The sequence below is a fragment of the Nerophis lumbriciformis genome, linkage group LG22, assembly GCF_033978685.3.
Source record: "Nerophis lumbriciformis linkage group LG22, RoL_Nlum_v2.1, whole genome shotgun sequence".
NCBI lineage: Eukaryota > Metazoa > Chordata > Actinopteri > Syngnathiformes > Syngnathidae > Nerophis > Nerophis lumbriciformis.
This window is the reverse complement of record NC_084569.2, coordinates 17735782-17759220: the sequence shown is the minus strand read 5'-3', so window position 1 is coordinate 17759220 and position 23439 is coordinate 17735782. Positions and strand designations below refer to the sequence as shown.

The window sequence follows — 23439 nt, the reverse complement described above, 5'->3', positions numbered from 1 at the left end:
TTGGGGTGCACTATCCACTTTAGCTGCCAGACGGCAATAGAGTGTTGAATATTTTAAAATGTGTTTTGTGGCAATTACACCTTTTGACCACAGCGTCAGCTGCTATGTAGAGTGGTGCTTTCCATCATTTGCAGCAGACTGCCTTGCAAAATGACACCCCCCCACTTCTGTTATGTAAGATCCACCCAGGAATGGGGCCATTAGGATCCTTCCCTACTGTACTTGTTCCATGTATCACACCCACGACAACCAAGGTACCACTGCAAGGCTCTTGGTTGTTCAATGATTTTGTTTCTTCCAATTTCTCAGAAATGTGTGGAATCGAATATTTTCTGTGTCCCTATTTGTGGAGCACTTTGAGGTGGTAGAAAGCGAAATGACTCCTTTAGTTAGACTCTACATGCGGTCACTCAATCAGGTTAGTGAGAGTTTTTTCACAGTGGAGTCAAATTAAATTAAATGACCCAACAATAAAAAACACTTATCTTTTCTCTTTTAGGTTCTTGCAAATAATTCTGATCTGAAAACACAACAATCATTCGAGGCAGTTATCGATTTACTCAAAAAATGCAAAGAGGAAGCTGTTCAAAGGATTTTCAGGTACATTTTTCAATGACCACTAATAATCTCTACCATAAGGTTTCCACTCTATTTCACTACTAAAAATGAGCTGTGGTTGTCATTTATATTCCGTCTAGGTTTGATGCAGTTCCTTGGTGTTTGCTGTGTCAGGGAGACCCACATAACCCAGTCTGTCTGCCGTGCAACCACATATTCTGTGGCTCATGCATTACAAAGTGGTTGATTCCCTGTCAGATGTACTGTCCCCACTGTAAGCAGTCAGTTGATGAGGGCTTTGAAGTGGTTCCATCGGAGGACTTAAGGTTTGCTTGCTTTATAATACTTACTCAATCATGAATGTATTTTTGAAGAAATGCGAATACGTGGTATAATTGTTTTTTCACTTATTTTGTGCAGGATTCGAATTGAACAGCACACGCTGTTCAGGAATAAGTGCAATGCTTTCTTCATCGACCTGGTGTCTTGTGTGTGCTTCAAGGACAACTCCCCCCCATGTCCAGCTGTCATTCTCCACTTGCTGTCTTTTCTCATCGTGGAAACCAGCGCTGTTCCTATTCTGAGTGGTGGGAAATTTTGCTGGCTTGTATGCGCACACACAAGGATTGGGTATTTAACTACATTGCTTGGATTGCCTATTTTTAAACTCAAACTATCGTTTTTGTAAAAATTATTATTGCATTTGGTGAGAATAAATTCGATTATTGTTCGTTTGCAGTGTGCATAAGGACATCTATCTGAATTCTGTTCTCTGTGCTGTTCATACCCACTGAAATATTGTGGCGGTGTTAAAATGAGCTGACATAATGTTCTTCTTCATGGCATAAACGAGTTGCAATTTGCCTCAACTGTTTCAAGACAATCAAGAATCAATTCCACACTGAGTTGTTTGTCAAAGTTCTGTTGGGATCTAGAATTGAAGATTCAAAATGTATTCTACAAATGGAGTAAGTACAAACATTAGCAATACCACCGCTGGAGAAAATACCGAGCTCTACAAAGTCTGGTGCGTTCTGTCTCCTTTATATCGCATTTGTTCTTCCCCCGTATTGCTTCTGTTCTTCCCCGACCCCTCCGAAGCGGAGTTGCCCGTGCCCCAGTCCAACATAACCTAAAGTTAACCACGTCTGCTTTCACTCCCATCTCGTGCCTGGCAGCCCCTTCCCGCCATCGAAACCAATTAAGATATTATGTGTGTGTATTTGCGAAGATAAAAACAGCGGTTGTACTCGGTGTGTTTTGTCCTAGAACAGAACGAAGTGAACATGCAGTGAGACTCCTTATGCATTCCACTTTGTTTTAAGGTGGAAAATATTCCCCTAACAATTCAATAAATCGACAAATCGGTTACAATGCCCATCCCTAATACACACGTATACTGTATCTTTAACTACCACGCCGGATCTAAATACAAAGTTACGTAGTATGTTTTTAATGCCAAGTTCATACCTCTTCAGGGAATCAGCAAATCCTGACTAAGGTGCTTTCTCCGTTTGATGACTCTGCGGATAAAAACCCAGTGGTTCGCTCGATGGTGCTAAAACTCCTGCTAAAGTACAGGTGAGGGGACAGGATTGTAAACATCCATTTATTTTATGTATATTTAATTATATATCTATAATGGTTGCAGCGTTCCTAATTGTGCCATTCATTTACAGTTTTGACGAAGTGCATGAGTACCTTGAGCAGCACCTGCTGGCTGTGGAGCGCTGCAACATTTTAGAGGAGAAGGACAAAACCAAACTATACTGTCTGTACATGAACTGCCTACAGGTAAAGTATTATATTGCTGCTGTATACTTTTTACAACTTTTATCAGAGCGATTTTGTCCATTTAATTGTTTGTTTGTGTCAAAAGTCTCTAATGTGACGTCTATGATTGTGAGTTATACAAAGTAGTGTTTTGATTAGTGCTGTAAAATAGTGTGAAACATTTTTTAATCCTTAATTATAATCTGTAATTATTTATTTTAATTAATTAATTTAATAAATCTCACCCTAAAAAAATGCTACAAAAAAAAAACTCAACTTGAGGTATTTTAATTTGAGGACAGCACTAACCCCTCTTCCACTGTGCTGCCTCTTCCACCGTGCGGGCAGCACGGTGCCTCACAATACGAAGGTCCTGGGTTTAATCCTGCGCTCGGGATCTTTCTGTGTGGAGTTTGGATGTTCTCCGCATGACTGTGTGGGTTCCCTCCGGGTACTCCGGCTTCCTCCCACCTCCAAAGACATGCACCTGGGGATAGGTTGATTGGCAACACTAAATGTGTGTGAATGTGAGTGTGAATGTTGTCTGTCTATCTGAATTGGCCCTGTGATGAGGTGGCGACTTGTCCAGGGTGTACCCCGCCTTCCGCCCAATTGTAGCTGAGATAGGCTCCAGCGCCCCCCCCACGACCTCGAAAGGAATAAGCGGTAGAAAATGGATGGATGGACAATATTGTTGCACATCAAAAGATTATTATATAAGCGAAAGAATGGCTTCATGTTTTTCACAGACTGAAAGAAATGTAGTCTTAGCCATTGACTAAAATAAAACAGCAGGTCCATAGAAACTACTCAAGTTAATACATAAAAAAACTGTAAAACACTTTGCAATACGACGCACGTATTGAACTTTATTCTTGCTTCTCCTTTGCGTCAGATAATATATCATATTTAAACAGACCCATCAATCTCAGTGCTGTAAGTTAGAACATCAAAAATACCATTGTTCATCACAAAATACAGTGATGATAAAATAATATCAAGCAATCACGTCTAGTAGACTAAAGATAATTGTTGTCTTCTTTGGGGAGGCCAAGTACTTGCGTGCAGGGGCTAACAGTGTTTCATACTGTAGAGCAAATAGCTAATTCATCATTTGGCAAAAGGCTAATGCTATGGCCTGCTAAATTGCTAACATCTTTGCTGCTAATGTTAGCCGAGGCTGAAGTTGCGACTTGTTGGTTTAGCTGCTTCAGTGGTAAGACAAACTCCTTAAAAAGGAGGCATATCACTCTACTTTCATTGATGGTGCCTTCAGGGCATTTTTGAAAAGTAAATTTCACATTTAGTGTACCAACATCTCGATACTTACTGCTCCTCTGTTTGCATGCCCTACTACAAAGGCCGTCAATCAGATTCTGCTAAACAAGCCCGAATGCAAGGGCAGCCAATCATTGTCAACTTTAGAGTGATTGACATCCAACACAAGAAGCCCAATGCATGACAATTTTTTTTTAAAAGGCAACAAATTAGACAATAAAAAATAAATCGACGTTAATTAGAAATGGAATTAAATACATAATGTGTTATTAAATGTATCATTAAATATTTTATGTAAAATTAAACATATATATATATATATATATATATATATATATATATATATATATATATATATATTATTTACCTATTTAACTAATTATTTCACAATTTAATTGTGTTAATGTATTTCACAATTTAATGTTTTAATTGATTATTACATGATTTATGAACAGTATTTTAAGACTCAGTTAATTATTTAATCATCAATTTAATTATTACACAATTTAATATTTAATCTCACAATTAATTATTATTTCAGGGTTTATGTATTTCAGGATTTAAATAATTATTTATTTCATGAACGCGTTTGGCAGCACTTTATGAATGTATTAATATCGGTCAAATTCAGCTGTTAAAGTCAACATCTGATTGGTTACCCGACACTTCCACTTGTCGACCACAGAACCGGAAGAGTAGTGGTCGATATCTTGGTCTTAAAATGCAGAAATAACGTCAAAAGATGATTCTACTTCAACTGCTGCATACGATGTAATGTCTAAAATATTACCGAAAGGAGGATATTCTCCTCAGCAGCCTTGTTTTGAAAGACTTCAAGCTTCAGACCAAAGCAATCATTGGTTTGACTAGATTCCTGTTAGCCCCACCAACTGACTTTGATGGGTGAATTTGATTAATAAAATTAATTCATGACACTACCACACAGGTTCATTAGATAAGTAATTAAATAATTTTTTTATTAAATCTTTTAATAATTCATATTTTGATCAATAAAATTAATTCACGACACTACCACACAGGTTCATTAGATAAGTAATTAAATCATTTTTTTATTCATTTTTTTAATAATTCATATTTAAGTAATTAAATCATATACTATTTGATTTCACATTAAATAAACAAATACATAGTCAAACAAATAATGCAGTTGTTAAATAATTTAATGCATTGTAAAATAATTATATAGTTAAAAAAAATATATATCATTTTATATTATTTAATGACACATTTTTGTATTTAATTAGAATTTTAAATAATTTATTATTAACAACGTTTAATTATTTCACCTGTCCCATTTCAGCTTTCATATAATTTGACATTTAAAGTTTTAATGCTAAGCCAAGATTGATTGATGGAACGGTATATTTATTTGGAAATAGTGTAATACTGATTGAACCTTTTTTTAATGTCGCCCACAAGAAATTCTTGATTCTAGATTGTTGCAATTTATCTGTGCTTTGAAATGGGTCATTTGTTACAGTATCTCTCTGTTCTTGCCTGAAGGATTCCATGTACGAGAGGTTTGAGTTTAGATCTGATACAGACAGGCGGGTTTGTCTGCGCCATGAAAGTGACTTCTTGAAGGAATTCCTGCTGTCGCACAATCTGTCGGCTGAACCGACCGTGGAGAATCTACAGCAGGTGGCAAGACTTCGAATGGACCTGGATGTCGCAGCTGCCATCATTGCCACCCGTGAGCAGTTTTAGATGATGAAATACTGGACAGTCTTTACATGGTGCATAGTTAAAACTATTATCTGTTTTTTCAGAATTCCAGGGCGTGGGTCAGTGTAAAAACGATGACTTCCTGGAGGCTGTGATAAAGCTGTGCACATGCAGTGGGAACAACTGGTATCGTGTCTACTTGATTCGTAAGATATGCTGCCAACAAGGAGTGGAGTTTGTCTTGAAACTGCTCAACATTGAGAACATGCACTGGCTCTTTCCCGAGGAAGTTTTGCAAAAGGTTACGTACAATTTCTCAATCATCGATGGCCATCCAACTAAATTAACAACAGTTCATTGTTATTTTCAATGGGATTGGATAGTTCCTTGGATGTAGATACACCTACCAAAGTTGAAGTCATGTTGTACTTCCTTAGACAGAAGACAAGTATAAACTGAAACACTATTACCTCTACTGCCCAGTAGAGCAATTAATTTAGCCTTTCTTAAAGATGCAATTAATTAATCAAGAATCAATACCATACACGTGACCAGATTGATTAATCAGTTATTATGAGCAACCTTAGTTATTTATAACATAAATGCTTTAAATCTGATTCAATTAGTTTCTAAAGGCATTTTCTTTTTCATATGAACTCCACTCAGAGTGAAGAGGCCACCTCAGTTGATCAGTATCTTGTGTGTGGGGAGAGCTACAAGGCAATCAGAGATGCATGTGTACAGGCAATTGCAGACGGCCAAATGAACAATCTACATGATATTTGTCAGGTAAAGTTGTTACACTTTTCTTGTTTCTTGTTTGAGGGTGACATGGGGATTGGGGTGTTTAATTCTTTTTTTTTTTTTTTACCTCATAGGACTGCCCAACATCACCACAGGTGACAGTTTACCTTCTCTTAGCACTGTACAGAGAAGTAACGACCCTCTACAGAACTCCCAATGCCAGTTTACACATAAACCAAGAGGTACATTTACGAAATATGGAGCAAACACTTTATATTAAGCAAGTCATTATCTAGGTTAAGCATGTCTTTTTGTCCTTTTTCCGCACCTTCCAGCGTCTACAGCCCCTACTGAATTTCATTCAGACTTCCAAGGTGCTTGCCAACCCACAGGTAAAGAGCTTTGCTCAGGCTCTGGTGACCAACAGATTAGGGCCCATGGCGCTCAGTCCCGGGATTTCAGGGGACTATTACGTGTCCGTCTCGCTGACTGTTCACCTGGCTGCAGTCTTGCTCTGCACGGACCAGAAGATTGTAGCGCCTCTGCAGCAGCTGGCGATGGCCCCGGCAAGGATGCAGGTACAGTGGAATCTTTACAATCCACGCCAATCCTGGGATTTTTGTCCTATTGTAAATAATGTATATTAAAATATCTGAAGTCAAACATAATCTGTTCTGGCAATGTTTTCAAAAATAATTGCCTTTATACCTTCACAAGAAATGTTGTGTTTATTTTTTCCAAAATTATTAATTGCACACATATGCAACGGTAGTAATAAAAAGTCTTAAAAAAATAAGAAACACTGTTAAACATTGTTTAACAAGCCCTTCCCCCCACAAAATAATTATAAATATGAGGCGTATTTGTCCTGAACATTTACCGTATTTTCGGACTATAAGTCGTAGTTTATTTCATAGTTTCGCGGGGGGTGCGACTTATACTCAGGAGCGACTTATGTGTGAAATTATTAACGCATTACCATAAAATATCAAATAATATTATTTGGCTCATTCACGTAAGAGACTAGACGTATAAGATTTCATGGGATTTAGCGATTAGGAGTGACAGATTGTTTGGTAAACATATAGCATGTTCTATATGTTATAGTTATTTGAATGACTCTTACCATAATGTTACGTTAACATACCAGGCACGTTCTCAGTTGGTTATTTATGCGTCATATAACTTACACTTATTCAGCCTGTTGTTCACTATTCTTTATTTATTTTAAATTGCCTTTCAAATGTCTATTCTTGATGTTGGGTTTTATCAAATACATTTCCCCAAAAAATGCGACTTACACTCCAGTGCGACTTATATGTTTTTTTCCTTCTTTATTATGCATTTTCAGCCGGTGCGACTTATACTCTGGAGCGACTTATAGTCCGAAAAATACGATAACTAAAAATCACAATTTTGATGTCTTTAAGACACTAGAGAGTTGAGTGTCCACATTCTGGGGCAAGTAGTCCCTGAATTGTCGGCAGGGGCATAGCACCAAATTATGGACCCCACACACAAGACTCCTAAAGGGTCCCCATTTCCCACCCTCAACCCAATATCGCCGCCCCATACATACGTGGTATGTTTACATGAACTAAAAAACTAATTATTGCATAGTTGTTGTTTTTTAAGATGGGACTAACATATCATAACAAAACATATTTTGTCTAGTTTTTTACAAAAAAGTGCCTACAAATTAGTTTCGTTAGTTATTCACTTAAATATGCCAAGTTTTCCTCTACTTCAGAGGGTAAAGTAAATATTATCTGATGTAATTGATGTAATTAATCCTATGTAAAAAATATACAACATAAAGTAGCAAGAAACACATCAATAATGAATAAAGCAAAGCGTGTTCTAGACCAAAAATCACTTAATATTCTCTACTGCTCGCTAGTGTTACCATATCTGACTTATTGTGTAGAAATATGGGGAAACAACTACAAATGTGCACTTCTTTCACTAAATGTGTTACAAAAAAGATCAATTAGAAATACATAATGTTGGATATAGAGAACAGACAAACCCTTTATTCATTAAATCACAATTATTGAAATTCAACTATTTAGTGCATTTGCAAGCAGCTAAAATTGTGTATAAATCAAACTATAACCTGCTACCTGTCAGGCTTGGTAAAAAGGATAGGATGCAGAGTAGGGAACTTTGACAGGCTTTTATTTTGACAGCTTCCTTTCACCTCCAAAGTCAAGGAATACAATATCTATATTAACCAAAAAACTAATCGGCGAAAAAGGTTCCAAAAAATAGGAACAACCGAAAATCACTTTGAACAGAGGAAAACACAAAAGCAAAGACAAACTATAATTGGCGCCGTATATGCTATAAAATGTATTAACAAAAAACGCTCCAACAGGAGGAAGAAACAACAGCTATGAAAAATTCTACACTATCTAATCTAATAAAGTTTAACAAAAATTTGAGGAAAGAATGAAAAATAACTGATAATTCACCACTTCGGCTGAATAAACTAAATAACAAAACAATCACTCTGCTGAGGAGGAAGAAAGGAAAACTCAAAATAGCAACGAAGGGATTCAGTATCAAAGAACATAAGCACGAGACGAGGCAAGGTAAGGCAAGGCATGGACATGGAAATGGATGCGAGAGAGCACGAATAAACGAGACAATCTGGCACAGAACAAAGGGAGGAGTGGGCTTATAAGACACATGAGGGTAATAGGGAACAGGTGGAAACAATCAGGGAACAGGGATGACGTCAGACTGATGACACAAAAGGAAGGGCAAGTGACCTGATACGAGAGGAGAGTTACTTTTCTAACTAAAACATGCAAATCACAAGACAGAAAAAACCAAGACAAGACATCCCTCACCGCGGTGTGACACTACCGAAGAATGTACAACCATTCTTCTCAACAAAAGAGGAGAAATATAACCTTAGAGGAAAATCTAATTTAAAACATTTGTATGCTCGTACAACACTTAAAACCTTTTGTATATCATTGTGAAATAAAATTATGGAATAGATTAACCAAAGAAATTAAACAAAGCACCAACATGATTCAGTTTAAGAGACTGTTCAAACTACAAGTGTTCACAAAGTACACAGAACAAGAATTATGACGAACATCTTGAACACTTTTTTTCTTTCTTTTTTTTTTAATTGAGACAAAGATTATTTATGTATTTAATATTTGTTTGCTTACCATGGTATATTATTTATTTATTATTTGTTCATTGTTCTGTTACAGAGAACAAGGAAAATGGATAAAATTGCTATGGTATGAAAAGGGGGAGGATTAAATAAGCTCTGCTTCTTCCTACTCCTTTTTGCACGTGCTGTAATGAAACAACTGGAATTGTGTGATGCTTTACATTGTATCGTATGCATGTTCAAAATAAACTGAAACTAAACGAAACTGAACTGATACATTTAGGATTAGCATCAGTGAATAACAATCCATCCATTTTCTACCGCTTGTCCCTTTTGGGTTCGCGGGGGGTGCTGGAGCCTATCTCCGCTGCATAACTGTGGATAACACAGATCATAATAATACATCATTATTATTACGATCATATTATTATTAGTGCGTCCCCCAGGAGTTAAGTCTCCCCGTCTTGAAAAACTAGTGACACCTCTGGTTGTAACTTAAATCGAAGGTCTTTGAACGCACCACAGTTATGTGCAAATAGATGCAAAAATGAAACTTGTACACACCTTTCTTCTATGCTGCCATAGGTAGATTTAGATGTATTTTAAATTGTTATTCCATCACCTCATGCTTGCTGATGCTGTCTGTGAATGCTTAAAGGTGAGCTTTGATGATGTTGTGATGTCTGTGGAGAGTGACGTGTTCACAGTTAGGTTTTCTACTATCGAGCTGGAACGAACCATTTTGTATTTTTGATTGGGTGTTATAGGTAGTGTTGGACATTCTTTGTTTGATTTAAGCAACCTTATTGTTACTTTCACATATTTATTTTTATATTAACATTTATGAAAATCTTCAAACTTTACAATAGCCCTTCTGTGTCTGATCCCCCGCCCGCCGCACTTGGACACCCCTGACGTCGGTCTGGGCAACCTTAGGACTGTTGAGATTTAAAGATTGCATTGTACATACATTGTTCACTTAGACTTAGACTTTCTTTTTATTGTCATTCAAATTTGAACTTTACAGCACAGATAAGAACGAAATTTCGTTACATAAGCTCATTGTAATGCAGGATAAAAAAGCAATAAGGTGCATATATAAAAAAATACATATATATAATATATATATAAAATAAATAAATATATATAAATATATATAAATAAATAAATAGATTACTGTACAGATAAATATATTGCACCTTTTCACATGCGTCCACATTTATGGATGTATGTAAAATTGTCTTTTTTATTCCAGCGAGTTAATCCATTTTTGGGGAGAGTTGAGGGGATTATTTAATTATGATGCATTTAAGAGTCTTACGGCCTGAGGGAAGAAGCTGTTACAGAACCTGGAGGTTCTGCTTCGGAGGCTGCGGAACCGCTTTCTAGAGTCCAGCAGTGAAAACAGTCCTTGGTGGGGGTGGGAGGAGTCTTTGCAGATTTTCTGAGCCCTGGTCAGGCAGCGGCTTTTTGCGATCTCCTGGATAGGAGGAAGAGGAGTCCTGATTATCTTTTCCGCCGTCCTCACCACTCTCTGGAGAGACTTCTAGTCTCCAGTCCAGACAGAGATGCTGTTGGTCAGCAGGCTCTCTATAGTGCCTCTGTAGAATGTGCTGAGAATGGGGGGAAGGAGCTGTGCTCTTTTCATCCGACGCAAAAAGGCCATGCGCTGCTGAGCTCTTTTTACAAGAGCTCTGGTGTGTAGGGACCAGGTTATATTGTCAGCTGCTTCTGGTGTAGCCGCAGTGATGAGAAATTATTTGTTCTCATTTTTAGGCTGCCTTCCTGCCTACCATGCCCCAAGACAAGTTAGCAGATGCGATGCAAGCTCTGCCGGGAATGCGGTGGTACTGTAAGTAAGAAAAAACGTTTTGATTCAAAATAATGTGGCTGTCGAATGTAATTTTCCTGGAAATCTAATGAAACAATTGTTACGTTCCTGTTTCAGATTGTCCAAATGGACACCCCTGTACTGTTAGCGAAGTATGTTGTATTTACTCTATTCCAAAGATCTACAGTATCTGGATATCTGTTTTTATATTTAAAGTGTTTATTGTCTCTTTGTGTGACTAGTGTGGCAGGCCTGTGGAAACGAAACATTGCTATGACTGTGGTGCTCTTATTGGTGGGACCAACCACATTCCTGTACCAAATTTTCAACTTGTTGAAAACCAGTAAGTTGCCTGTATTTTAACAATCATGCCGTCCCTCCAGGATTTTGTGAGCTTTTTTTTTTTGCAATGACATTTGTTAAAAATGACTTTCCTTCCTTTCACTTTGTTTTAGACTTACTAAAAATATTTTTTTCTTGATTTTCAAAGTTTTCTCATTTGAAAAACATTTCATACATTGAAACCATAATTTTAATAACATTAATAAGCCTAGCAGGTCCAAAAGGGATTGCACTGCTATCGCCGGCTGCTCGGACTCAAATGAATCCAAGAGGGCAATGTTTTAACTTCTTAAGTGTCATGGAAGAAAAAAGAGGTGTTAAGTTAAAATACAACTAAAAGCATAGAATAAATAAAACAATTTTCCAAGACAATACTGTTGACCAATATTTTAATGTTACTGCTGATTTAATATAATATATATATAAAGCATATTTATATTAGCTTAAGTAAACAATTTTTTTATTGTGAAATCTTATTGCACCCAGACCATTCCCCGTGTTGCTGTTTAAAAAATTCACTGACACCTCTGTGGTGAAGTCACAAAATAGTGGCGCAGTCAAACGGTTACAGTTTTAAAATCTGATTAATCACAATTTTGCTTTTTCAATTATCACCATTAATCCCAGTAAATTACCTGGTTGCATAATTTAAATTAACTTTAAAGAAATACATATATTTTTTATACTAATGCAATTTTATTGTTAGAATATGCCACAGGATATATACCTATATGTTTTTATTTTCATCTTCATTTATTTGTTTTTTGATCAAAAGTGTTAGTGCCTCTCTCTAGATGTGTATTAGCGCTAGTGTAACTTGGTTTTCGTTCCGTGCAGGTTGTGCCAAAATAATGTCCGTTTTAAACCAGGGAGAAGGAATGAAACACACGGTTTAGTAGAGTCTTTGCGAATAAATCACAGTGACGTTTTCAATAGTAAAACTGGTCAATTGTTGCATTCCTAGTCTGCACTGACGTATGCGTTGACCTGGTTACTGACCATGTAACAACCTGCTCTGTCTTTTCGGTAACCATCCACGGTTAGGATAAAGAAGCATACGCACTCAAAATAAACTGCCTGATTAATTGGCGTCCTTACATTATTAATGCTGTGTTGTGTTTAAACACATGAGCTAACTTTGACAACCCTACAAAATACGCAAAAAAACACGTGTGGAGGAAATACTTTAGATGATAGGTAGCCAAATTGGGTCAATTTGTGCAAAAATATGCAAAATCCTGGAAGCCTTGATTAAGGCTGCAGCTAACGATTATTTTCCTATCGATTAATCTATCGATTATTTTTTTCGATTAATCGGTTAATCTATAGATAATTTTTTCAGTTAATCTATAGATTATTTTTTTCGATTAATCTATAGATTATTTTTCCTTTTACCGATTATTTTTTTTAATTAAAAATGAAAAAATAAATATAGGCCAGTTTTTTCAAAAGGCATGGTTTTTATTTACAAAAAAAAAGTATGGCCACTCAGTCAACATTGATAAAAACATGACAAAATATTCTGTAACAATATAAACATTTAAAACTTTTAACATTTAACAAAATTAAAAGTAGCTTATTTGCTTTTTAATGTGCAAATATAAAAGTAAACATCCAGTGCAAATCTTAATATTCTGCAATAGTATAAGCATTTCAAAAGTAAAAGTATTGCTTATTATGCTTTAAAATGTGCAAAAATAAAGATAAACATCCAATACAAAAAAGTGCAAAACAAAATATTCTGTAACAACAGTGTAAACATTTCAACAAAAGTAAAAGTATTGCTTATTTGCTAAAATGTGCAAAAATAAAGATAAACATCCAATACGAAAAAGTGCAAAACGAAATATTCTGTAACAACAGTGTAAACATTTCAACAAAAGTAAAAGTATTGCTTATTTATTCAATCATTTGAAATCGCATAAAGGGAAGAAGTTTAAGAGCTATTCAGTAGGATTTAAGGTCCAAGCTATTGAATATGCTAAAAAGAACAGTAAGCACCTATGTTTTATTAATATACCATAGCTGCGTGTGTCAAATATGAGTCATTAAATGACTCCCGCCTCCTGGTGGTAGAGGGCGCTAGTGATCCTTCTTGCGACTACCGGTACTGCAGAAGACTGGTGCTGCAGAAGAAGACAACAAGCAACAAGAGTGAGCAGCGATCGTTTGCTTTCACTTTTAACATGGAGGATTACATATCTAAAATAAAACAGTTTTCTAAACTGGACTTTCAATCGAAGCAGGAGGTAATACTTAAAGGAATATCTCCATCGAGACAGAGAGACTTTTAAAACTGAAGAAAGATAAGGAAGACTTCTATAAACAAATTATCGATGCTTTTGATCAGAAGCAGCTGCGCATGGACTCATTTATAAGTAAAGGTAAGACCATAATAACGTTTTTTTTTATTAAATGTGCTTTTCATGATGGTATCCTTACATCACTCAAATTTATAAGCGCAGGCCTAAATTTACCCCACGCCTTTTGGTAAGCGCCGGAGTGAGAAGAGGTTTTAAAATAATTAGCGCATGCTTGCCTATCCCGCATGCTTTTGGTAAGCGCAGGAGTGAGAAGAGGTTTTAAATTAATTAGCCCCCCTGCGGCTATTCAAGGAAATACGGTATGCGATGCGTCGACGCACAAAAACGGCGTCAACGTATTTATGTAATCGATGACGTCGACTACGTTGACGCGTCGTTTCAGCCTTAGCCTTGATCGTAGAAGATAAAAGATATCTAAAAGTCTTACTGCGTAGTTGACATTTATCCTTGTCTCGTTGTCTTTCAGAGGCGACCGCACTCAGCCAGGCCACATCCTGGGCAACCCCAGTCGAAGGAACAATGCAGACATGATGGACAATGGTCATCTATCTCCTGTTGCCTTCACAATTATCCGCATGCTAACTCACATGGCCATGCTGATTGGCGCCTACAACTCCACCAAGGTAGCATGACTAAAAGTTCACTTTCGGGCCTATTTGTTTCATACTAGACGCCTGGCAGCAGGAATATCGGTAAGATGAGATCCTTGATGATATCTGTCTTTTGCATCTTGTTTTCGCAGGCTATCGCTTCTATCATCAAGCCTACAGTCGCAGACCCAGGGTCATTTCTACTTGCTCACCTTCAAAAAGACATAGAGCATCTTGTCAAATGTCTGCGCAAAGGGACAGATGACGCAGTCGGTACAGTTCACCTGCTGCTCGGTAGCCTTCTGAAACCTCAGAAGTCCCAAAACTGTAAGACAAAACTCATTCTGTCTCTTCAGTTTTTTTCTTGACTCTGATAACTACAACATGCCACCAGGTGACACTATTGCACTGCAAACACCTTCCTGTTGCTTTTTTTGTCATAGTTTTACTTTTGTTTTATAATGCAGTGGTTAACTTCTTGTTGTACCAATGTTTTATTTAATAACGCAGCCAGGTTGTTGATTAATTGAATTAATCCCACTGCAGTACGATTCCCACAGACAGTATAATGTTACGCTTTGGTTTGTTTGTTGTATTGAGCAATTCCTACCTTGGTTCAATCTTGTCTGACCGTTCTTTCAGCGACCTATTACCGGTTACTTTACACCAAAGTAATGAGAAGTGAATGGGAGGTCCAAATGAGCAAAATCATCGTGCCTAAACTGATGGTACAGTGTATTTTGATGATCTTAAACTTGACCCTCAAAAATGAGTCTTCTTTTAATCAGTGCTTCATTGTGCCTCTGCAGCTTTTGGATCAACAGCTTAAGAACATGAACATATTAATCCAGAACGACAACTCCAATCCCATCCTGAAGCTGCTGTGTGACAATCCAGGCTTCTTCTTGGCGTCACTTCCAACAAATTCCCACATCCAGAGTTCAGCTTTGTGGAGCTGCAGGGAGAAAGTCTCTCTACTGCACCTTACACACGTGGTGGAGCTGAGTGACGGAAAAGACAACCTGCCTGTGTTATGGAGATTTCTCAACAGGGTCAGTAAACTTGGTTAGGAAGTGGTAGTGGCTTTATTTACTGTAATGGAATTTGGACGCTTAGTCCATAACGATTTGGCTTTGCGGCTAGATCGTTGAGCCCTTGTGCAACCCTAGGGCCCAAAATGGAAATGAAATGTGTTCCTTGTGTTCAGTTTGAAGGTTAGCAGTCTAAAATTTTGCCTAAAGTTTTTTCTTTTATTAATAATTAATTATGATTGCAAATTTGTTAGAATAGTATACAAGCATAAAATACACACACCCTATAGACTCCCATTATAACCGCTATTTTTAAGAGACTGTCGTTCTGATAGATTATTTTGCGTTTTCCATGAAAACCGAAACGAATATCATTCATGCCGATTGAAAAAATAGAAAATATTGTTATGATGCAATTGTGCCCCTTAACCACCAGATAGCGCCAGAAAACCATGAGTGTAATTCTCAAAGCTTTTTAAGTTAAAGCAGGGTTGTCAAACTCAAATACAGAGTGGGCCAAAATTTAAAACTGAAAAAAGACGCGGGCCAAGGTTGAACAAATGAACCTTTTAATGGGGACCCAAACAAGTTTTGCATTGAATATTGAACAAGCAAGGCTTATATAACTTTCTCGTGACATGCAAAATCGAGTTTCAAATAATAATAATAATAATAAAAAAATATCAATGGCATATCAAATACAATTTAAATAAAAATTGAATGCCTTTTTCTATTTGCAGCCTTTTGAGGTAAATATCAACATTAACTTTTTCCACAGGCTAATAAATTTGAAAATAAAATAACAATGAATAAACCAACCATTCAGGACTTTAAACTGCTCAGTTTGCAACACACTGATCTAATCTGATGTGCCCAAGCCAGATACCTGCCATCTTTTCTTGGATGCTAGTTCATTAATGTCGGGGCTCAGGCTTTGAGCTGAGGCAACCTTCATTATCGAACAAAGGTGTTCATCAGTCATTATATCTCGTAGTCCACCCAGACCACAGTCTTGGGGTCGTGCCTTAAAGGCACTGCCTTAATTTAACGTCCTCTACCAGCTGTCGTCACGTCCGCTTTTCATCCATTCTAACAACGTGCCGGCCCAGTCACAAGATATGTGCGGTTTCTGTACGCACACACACGTGAATGCAACGCATACTTGATCAACAGCGATACAGTTTACACTGAGGGTGGCCGAATTAACACTGTTAGAAATACACGCCACACTGTGAATCCACACCAAACAAGAATGACAAACACATTTTGGGAGAACATCCGCACCGTAACACAACATAAACTTTGGTATGACTCGGCCGGGGTTTGAACTCAAGACCTACCGATCTCAGGGCGGACACTCTAACCACAGGGCCACTGAGCATAATGACCATAATTTTCCGAGTCATTACCAAAGACTATAAAAATGGGACCTATTACCTCCCTGCTTGGAACTCAGCATCAGGGGTTGGAATTGGGGGTTAAATCACCAAAAATGATTCCCGGGCGCGGCCACCGCTGCTGCCCACTGCTCCCCTCGCCTCCCAGGGGGAGATCAAGGGTGATGGGTCAAATTCAGAGAATAATTTCGCCACACCTAGTGTGTGTGTGACAATCATTGGTACTTTAACTTAATGACCATAAATGAGTTAAACTGCCATTAAACCACTGAAATGCAATGAAAATTTAAAAAAATTAACCTATATATATATATATATATGTATAAAACAATTATACATGGCATATATCCATCCATTTTCTACCGCTTGTGCCTCTCGGGGGTGGCTATATATATATATATATATATATATATATATATATATATGTATGTATATATATATATATATATATGTATATATATATATATATATATATGTATATATGTATATATATATGTGTATGTGTGTGTGTGTGTATATATATATATATATATATACACACATACATTATATATATATATATACATACATTATATATATATATATATATATATATATATATATATGTGTGTGTGTATATATATATATAATGTATATATATATATATATGTGTGTATATATATATATATATATATAATGTATATATATACCGTATATATATATATATATATATATATATATATATATATAATGTATGTATATATATATATATATATATATAATGTATGTGTGTATATATATATATATATATATATATATATATATATATATATATATATATGTATATAATATAGTTGTTTGGTTTTTTTTTTGTTTTTTTTTCAAAACCTGTCCATAACATTTTGAGTTATATTGCTAACAAACAGAGAAACAAACTCTGTTGAAAACATGACCTATTAGGTGGAGGTTATAAAGTCTGCGTACTGCAAAGTGTGCCACCTTTGTCTCCAACGTTTCCAAGCCAAAACAGAGCTGGTCACTACGTTTTGAGCGTAGTAGACCACTGCACACTGAGGGGAATATTTGAAGCCAGCGAGGCTAAACATCAATTTGTGTGGTATTTACTTTATTAAAAGTTCTGGGATAGGCTGCAGCCCTACTGCGACCCCCAGAGGTACACGCGGTAGAAGATGGATGGATGGATATCAGTTAACTTTCCTTTAAAAACTGTATTTTCCAATCTGATTTAAAAAAATGTCCACTGCAGGTGACACTGCTTTTCAGAAAGTAAAAGTTGAAAGACACCAAACTGAATACAATTGTTTTATACTTGTTACACTGGATGTTTACATTGTCACTTTAAGACACTCTATTGTAAGTTTTTTTTTAAACATTTGGTTGAAACAGTGGGTGTTCCCACACAATTCTTTGCACTGAAGTATACAGTTACAGTACTTGTTTGTAGTAATAATAAATATGATTAGAACATTTGAACATTATGTGTGTGTTCAGTTACAGTAAATGTGTTTATCCTAAACATTCCTGCGACTTAATTTTACACACTGGCATTTATTTTTTGGACAATACCACAATAATATCCTCCCATGGTCTTAATACCGTGGCAATGTGGTACCGTGAGCTTTTGATACCGTTATATCCCTTGTGTATAGTCAAATTTAAGTTTGCACAAGGGTTAAGGTTTTATTCCACCTATGGATGAACCCAACCCCCTCCCAACATGTTTTCATATTATGTAATCATTTTAGAAATATCTTTTAAAAAGCTATTGACCACATTTTTTTAAGTAGGCCTACATTCTAAAAGGATTGATTTTTAAAACTTGAGCACTTTATTTGTCTGTATCAGGAAGCAGAGCTGCGACTGGTGAGGCACCTCCCTGACATCCTCACCCTCCAGAAAGAACTGGTTAAGAAGTTTCAAAACCTGAGTGAATTTACGTGCGGCACCATCGTGGAGTTTCTCCACAGCCAGAAAGAAGGTAATGAAACCAAAGATTCTTTTAGGGCCGATGGTCATAGCACGTCGCTATTGGGAAACATCGCAAGGGAACAAAAACCTGGAAGAAAACAGATGATTGCAAAGATAAATGTCCCATTGTGGGAATATTTAAGTTTTAAAACGAGTGAGCAAGACGGATGAATGAGATAGTGTAATTCTATAATTTTCATTTATTATATTTTGTTGGAAAGTGATGACAACAAAACAAACCACCCGACAAAACTGCTCTCCAAGATCTTTACAATGGTAGAAATAATACTAATGTGAAATAAAAATGTATTGCCTTTGAAATGGTTACTTGCATTATTCATATTATTTTTTTATTTGAACGGTAATGATTGTGTTAGTGTTTAATTTAGTCTCAAAATAAAGGGAGCAATAATTTGTGGGACAATATATCAAACAAATGTTATACATGGAATTCACAAGTTTTTAGTGAAATGCTCTTCCAGTCCTCCATGATGACATCACAGAGCTGATGGATGTTAAACATATGCGCTCACCCATCTTCTTTGTCAAAAAAAGAAAAAATTGTTTAAACCTTGGGCAGCATGGTGGAAGAGGGGTTAGTGCATCTGCCTCACAATACGAAGGTCCTGAGTAGTCTTGGGTTCAATCCCGGGCTCGGGATCTTTCTGTGTGGAGTTTGCATGTTCTACCCGTGACTGCGTGGGTTCCCTCCGGGTACTCCGGCTTCCTCCCACTTCCAAAAACATGCACCTGGGGATGGTTTGTTTCAGAATCGATTCTAGAGTCAAAACAATTCTAGATTCATAATCAATACGTTTTTTAATAACATTGGGTGCCTGTTCTATGATTAACTACATTCCTCGATAAAATAAATAGCTTTGATACATTTCTGTGGTACTTATAAGAAAATTAGTTTTGTTTAATAAAATTCTACGCAAACGTTTATAAAGTCAAATACAAATAAGTAGGGATGTCCGATAATGGCTTTTTGCCGATATTCCGATATTGTCCAACTCTTTAATTACCGATACCGATATCAACCGATACCGATATCAGCCGATATATACAGTCGTGGAATTAACACATTATTATGCCTAATTTGGACAACCAAGTATGGTGAAGATAAGGTACTTTAAAAAAAATTTTAGAAAATAAAATAAGATAAATAAATTAAACATTTTCTTGAATAAAAAAGAAAGTAAAACAATATAAAAACAGTTATAGAAACTAGTAATTAATGAAAATGAGTAAAATTAACTGTTAAAGGTTAGTACTATTAGTGAACCAGCAGCACGCACAATCATGTGTGCTTACGGACTGTATCCCTTGCAGACTGTATTGATATATATTGATATATAATGTAGGAACCAGAATATTAATAACAGAAAGAAACAACCCTTTTGTGTCAATGAGTGTAAATGGGGGAGGGAGGTTTTTTGGGTTGGTGCACTAATTGTAAGTGTATCTTGTGTTTTTTATGTTCATTTAATAAAAAAAAACAAAAACGATACCGATAATAATAATTAAAAAAAACGATACAGATAATTTCCGATATTACATTTTAACGCATATATCGGCCGATAATATCGGCCTGCCGATATTATCGGACATCTCTACAAATAAGGTAACCAGACAAGTATCCTACACGTCTCTTTTCTGAAGTAAATCTGTACAGTAGAGATTGGCATCTACATCAACAATATGATTTGCCTAAGTGGCTGGACAGGACAGATGAATTAAAAAAATATTTTTTTTTTAAATTTTTTGATTTGTTTGAATCGATTATGAATCTTTACAAATAAGAATTGTGATTCATTCGATAATCTATTTTTTTTTACACCCCTAGCTGCTAGCCAGTAAAAATGTTAGTTTTTAGGCCTGCATGAACAAAGTTTAATGTCAACCATAATTCATAATTTACTGACACTTTCTACTTTTTGGTCTAGCTTCATTAAAAGCCTGGTATGAGAAACATATCAACATCTTCTTGACTACCTGGAATCAGCTCAGAACCTCTTTGGCAACCAAAGGTAAATCCTAATTCTCATGATAATATACAATGTAAAATAAATGTACTACATTTTCCAATCTGACCACCCACATGTTGTCACTCAGGTGAGATCAAGCTGCCCGACGAGTTCTGTCAGAAGGACCTTGACACCTACAGTGACCTTAAGGTCCTGTTTCCTCAGCGACAAGGCCCCGGTCTGTGCTCTACAGCCCTTGTTAGCTACCTCATCGCCCTGCACAATGACCTGGTCTACTGTGTGGACAAGCACATGGGAGAGGAGACCAGGTGAGGGCGCTCTTTGCTCACTTTCCGAGGAAGGGAACATACTTTCAAGCCTGCTCTACTTATGTGTACTGTACATGGCTAGATACATTGCAGTTTATATAGAATTGTAATATTGCAATTTACTCAATTATGGAGCTATTTGACCATACCAGGATAGGGGTGAAGATGAGTTTTGCACTCAGAACAAAAGTATTCTTCTCCTCAGGAACGTAGCACCAAATTCTAGGCCCCCATACACACACACTTGATATATTTACATGCACAAAAAAACGAATTATTGCATGGATTTTTTTAAACATGTAAAAACCTTAGTTAGGTTTTTGAATGTTTAAAAGATCGGATTAAAAAATGTAGAATATATCTCATACTCCTAAATAAATGTATATGTGTATATATATATATGTGTGTGTGTATGTACACTGAACAAAAATATAAACGCAACACATTTGTTTTTGCTCCCATTTTTCACGAGTTGAACTGAAAGATCCAAAACGTTTACTATATACACAAAATACCTTTTCCTCTCAAATATTGTTCACAAATCTGTCTAAATCTGTGTTAGTGAATACTTCTTCTTTGCCAAAACAATCCATCCCACCTAGCTGGTGTGGCGTATCAAGATGCTGATTAAACAGCACGATTATTGCACAGGTTAGCCTTAGGCTGTATAAAGATTTAATGAATTGTTTACCTTTCTTCTATCACCCATCCCTGTTCCAAAATGCTGGTGCTTTGTGTGACAGCTTTTAAAGGTTAGCTTTGATGACGTTATGACTTCTGTGTTGTGTGTAGTGTTCCAAACCAGGTTTGCTTCTCGTAGTCTTTGCCATTCTGTATATTTGATTCAGTCAACCTTATTCTTGAGCTTTCATGCTATATTAATTTTATATTAACATTTATGACCCACTTTGAGATCCCCGCTTCTCCTCCTAACTGCACCTTCTTCCTGTCCCCCAGCTACAAAGTCAGCCCTGCAGATTTGACTGACCTGCATGTGATCCACTATGAGCTGGAGAGGGACATCATGTCAATGATTCTTTCCAACTCCCAGTACAGCATAGAGCGGGGCCAGGAGACCCTTCACGAATATGATTTACCCAAGATCCAGATGCAGATTATCTCCCGCTTTCTCCTGGGCAAACCGCTTATTTATCTGGATGTGAGTGCATGGCACCAAGCGCAATAAAAAAGACATGGTTCCACTGACTGTTTTTTTTTTTTTTATCTCACAGGGAATCCCAACACTTGTGAACAGACACGAACGCAACTACCAGATCATCCTGAAAGACGTCAGAGAAAAAGTCAAACAAGCGAGTATCGTTCCCGTGTTTAAGGTGTCACATCGTTTGTTCCTCTCCTGATTTTTTACCGCTTGTGTGCCGACAGGAGACTCTCCCGGCTCTGACTGCGTTGGATCTGGCCAGGGATCTGCACAACTACAGCGAGGCGTGTGAGGCCCTCTCCACTTTGGAATTGGTCCTCGGTTTCCTTGCCATGGCTGGGGGAGACCCTCGCATGCAGCTGTCCTCCTACCTGGAGGAGGTGCTCCAGATGGGAAGCCAGATTTCTGAGCATATCCTCAAGGTCGGCTGTTCCGAAGTGTTGCTTCTTTTTATTGTCGTGCCTTTTCACCCACTTCCTCTCTGGACAGATTTGTTTAATCGTAACTTCTTATGTGTGTCGCAGGTCCTGAGCCTGTTCTCTTTAAAGCATTGTGTTGTACTGTGGCAGCTGCTGACCTCTCTCAAATCAGACAATATGCTGATGCTTAAAAAGGTAATGTTCAAAGTCATATATATATATATATATATATATATATATATATATATATATATATATATATATATATATATATATATATATATACAGTGGGGCAAAAAAGTATTTAGTCAGCCACCAATTGTGCAAGTTCTCCCACTTAAAATGATGACAGAGGTCTGTAATTTTCATCATAGGTACACTTCAACTGTGAGAGACAGAATGTGAAAAATCCAGGAATTCACATTGTAGGATTTTTAAAGAATTTATTTGTAAATTATGGTGGAAAATAAGTATTTGGTCACTTCAAACAAGGAAGATCTCTGGCTCTCACAGACCTGTAACTTCTTCTTTAAGAAGCTCTTCTGTCTTCCACTCGTTACCTGTATTAATGGCACCTATTTGAACTCGTTATCTGTATAAAAGACACCTGTCCACAGTCTCAAACAGTCAGACTCCAAACTCCACTATGGCCAAGACCAAAGAGCTGTCGAAGGACACCAGGAAAAGAATTGTAGACCTGCACCAGACTGTGAAGAGTGAATCTACAATAGGCAAGCAGCTTGGTGTGAAAAAATCAACTGTGGGAGCAATTATCAGAAAATAGAAGACATACAAGACCACTGATAATCTCCCTTGATCTGGGGCTCCACGCAAGATCTCATCCTGTGGGGTCAAAATGATCATGAGAACGGTGAGCAAAAATCCCAGAACCACACGGGGGGAC

The 23439-nt window shown here is 36.8% G+C and overlaps 1 protein-coding gene across 3 annotated transcripts in view; it reads left to right on the top strand.

Moving 5' to 3' along the window:
* LOC133615509 (E3 ubiquitin-protein ligase rnf213-alpha) overlaps positions 1 to 23439 on the top strand; it is an 85182-nt gene that overhangs the window by 51544 nt on the left and 10199 nt on the right. For all 3 annotated transcript variants that reach the window (XM_061974146.1, XM_061974144.1, XM_061974145.1), the window contains exons 41-65: positions 310 to 418; positions 500 to 600; positions 699 to 884; positions 979 to 1145; positions 2037 to 2139; positions 2238 to 2352; positions 5134 to 5323; positions 5400 to 5596; positions 5962 to 6084; positions 6174 to 6281; positions 6375 to 6617; positions 10952 to 11027; positions 11124 to 11158; positions 11249 to 11349; positions 14139 to 14295; positions 14415 to 14589; positions 14905 to 14990; positions 15072 to 15314; positions 18536 to 18668; positions 20605 to 20688; positions 20774 to 20954; positions 21912 to 22113; positions 22187 to 22264; positions 22341 to 22538; positions 22641 to 22730. In XM_061974146.1, coding sequence (XP_061830130.1) covers positions 310 to 418; positions 500 to 600; positions 699 to 884; positions 979 to 1145; positions 2037 to 2139; positions 2238 to 2352; positions 5134 to 5323; positions 5400 to 5596; positions 5962 to 6084; positions 6174 to 6281; positions 6375 to 6617; positions 10952 to 11027; positions 11124 to 11158; positions 11249 to 11349; positions 14139 to 14295; positions 14415 to 14589; positions 14905 to 14990; positions 15072 to 15314; positions 18536 to 18668; positions 20605 to 20688; positions 20774 to 20954; positions 21912 to 22113; positions 22187 to 22264; positions 22341 to 22538; positions 22641 to 22730 — 3481 coding nt within the window. The remainder of the gene's footprint in view (positions 1 to 309; positions 419 to 499; positions 601 to 698; positions 885 to 978; positions 1146 to 2036; positions 2140 to 2237; positions 2353 to 5133; positions 5324 to 5399; positions 5597 to 5961; positions 6085 to 6173; positions 6282 to 6374; positions 6618 to 10951; positions 11028 to 11123; positions 11159 to 11248; positions 11350 to 14138; positions 14296 to 14414; positions 14590 to 14904; positions 14991 to 15071; positions 15315 to 18535; positions 18669 to 20604; positions 20689 to 20773; positions 20955 to 21911; positions 22114 to 22186; positions 22265 to 22340; positions 22539 to 22640; positions 22731 to 23439) is intronic.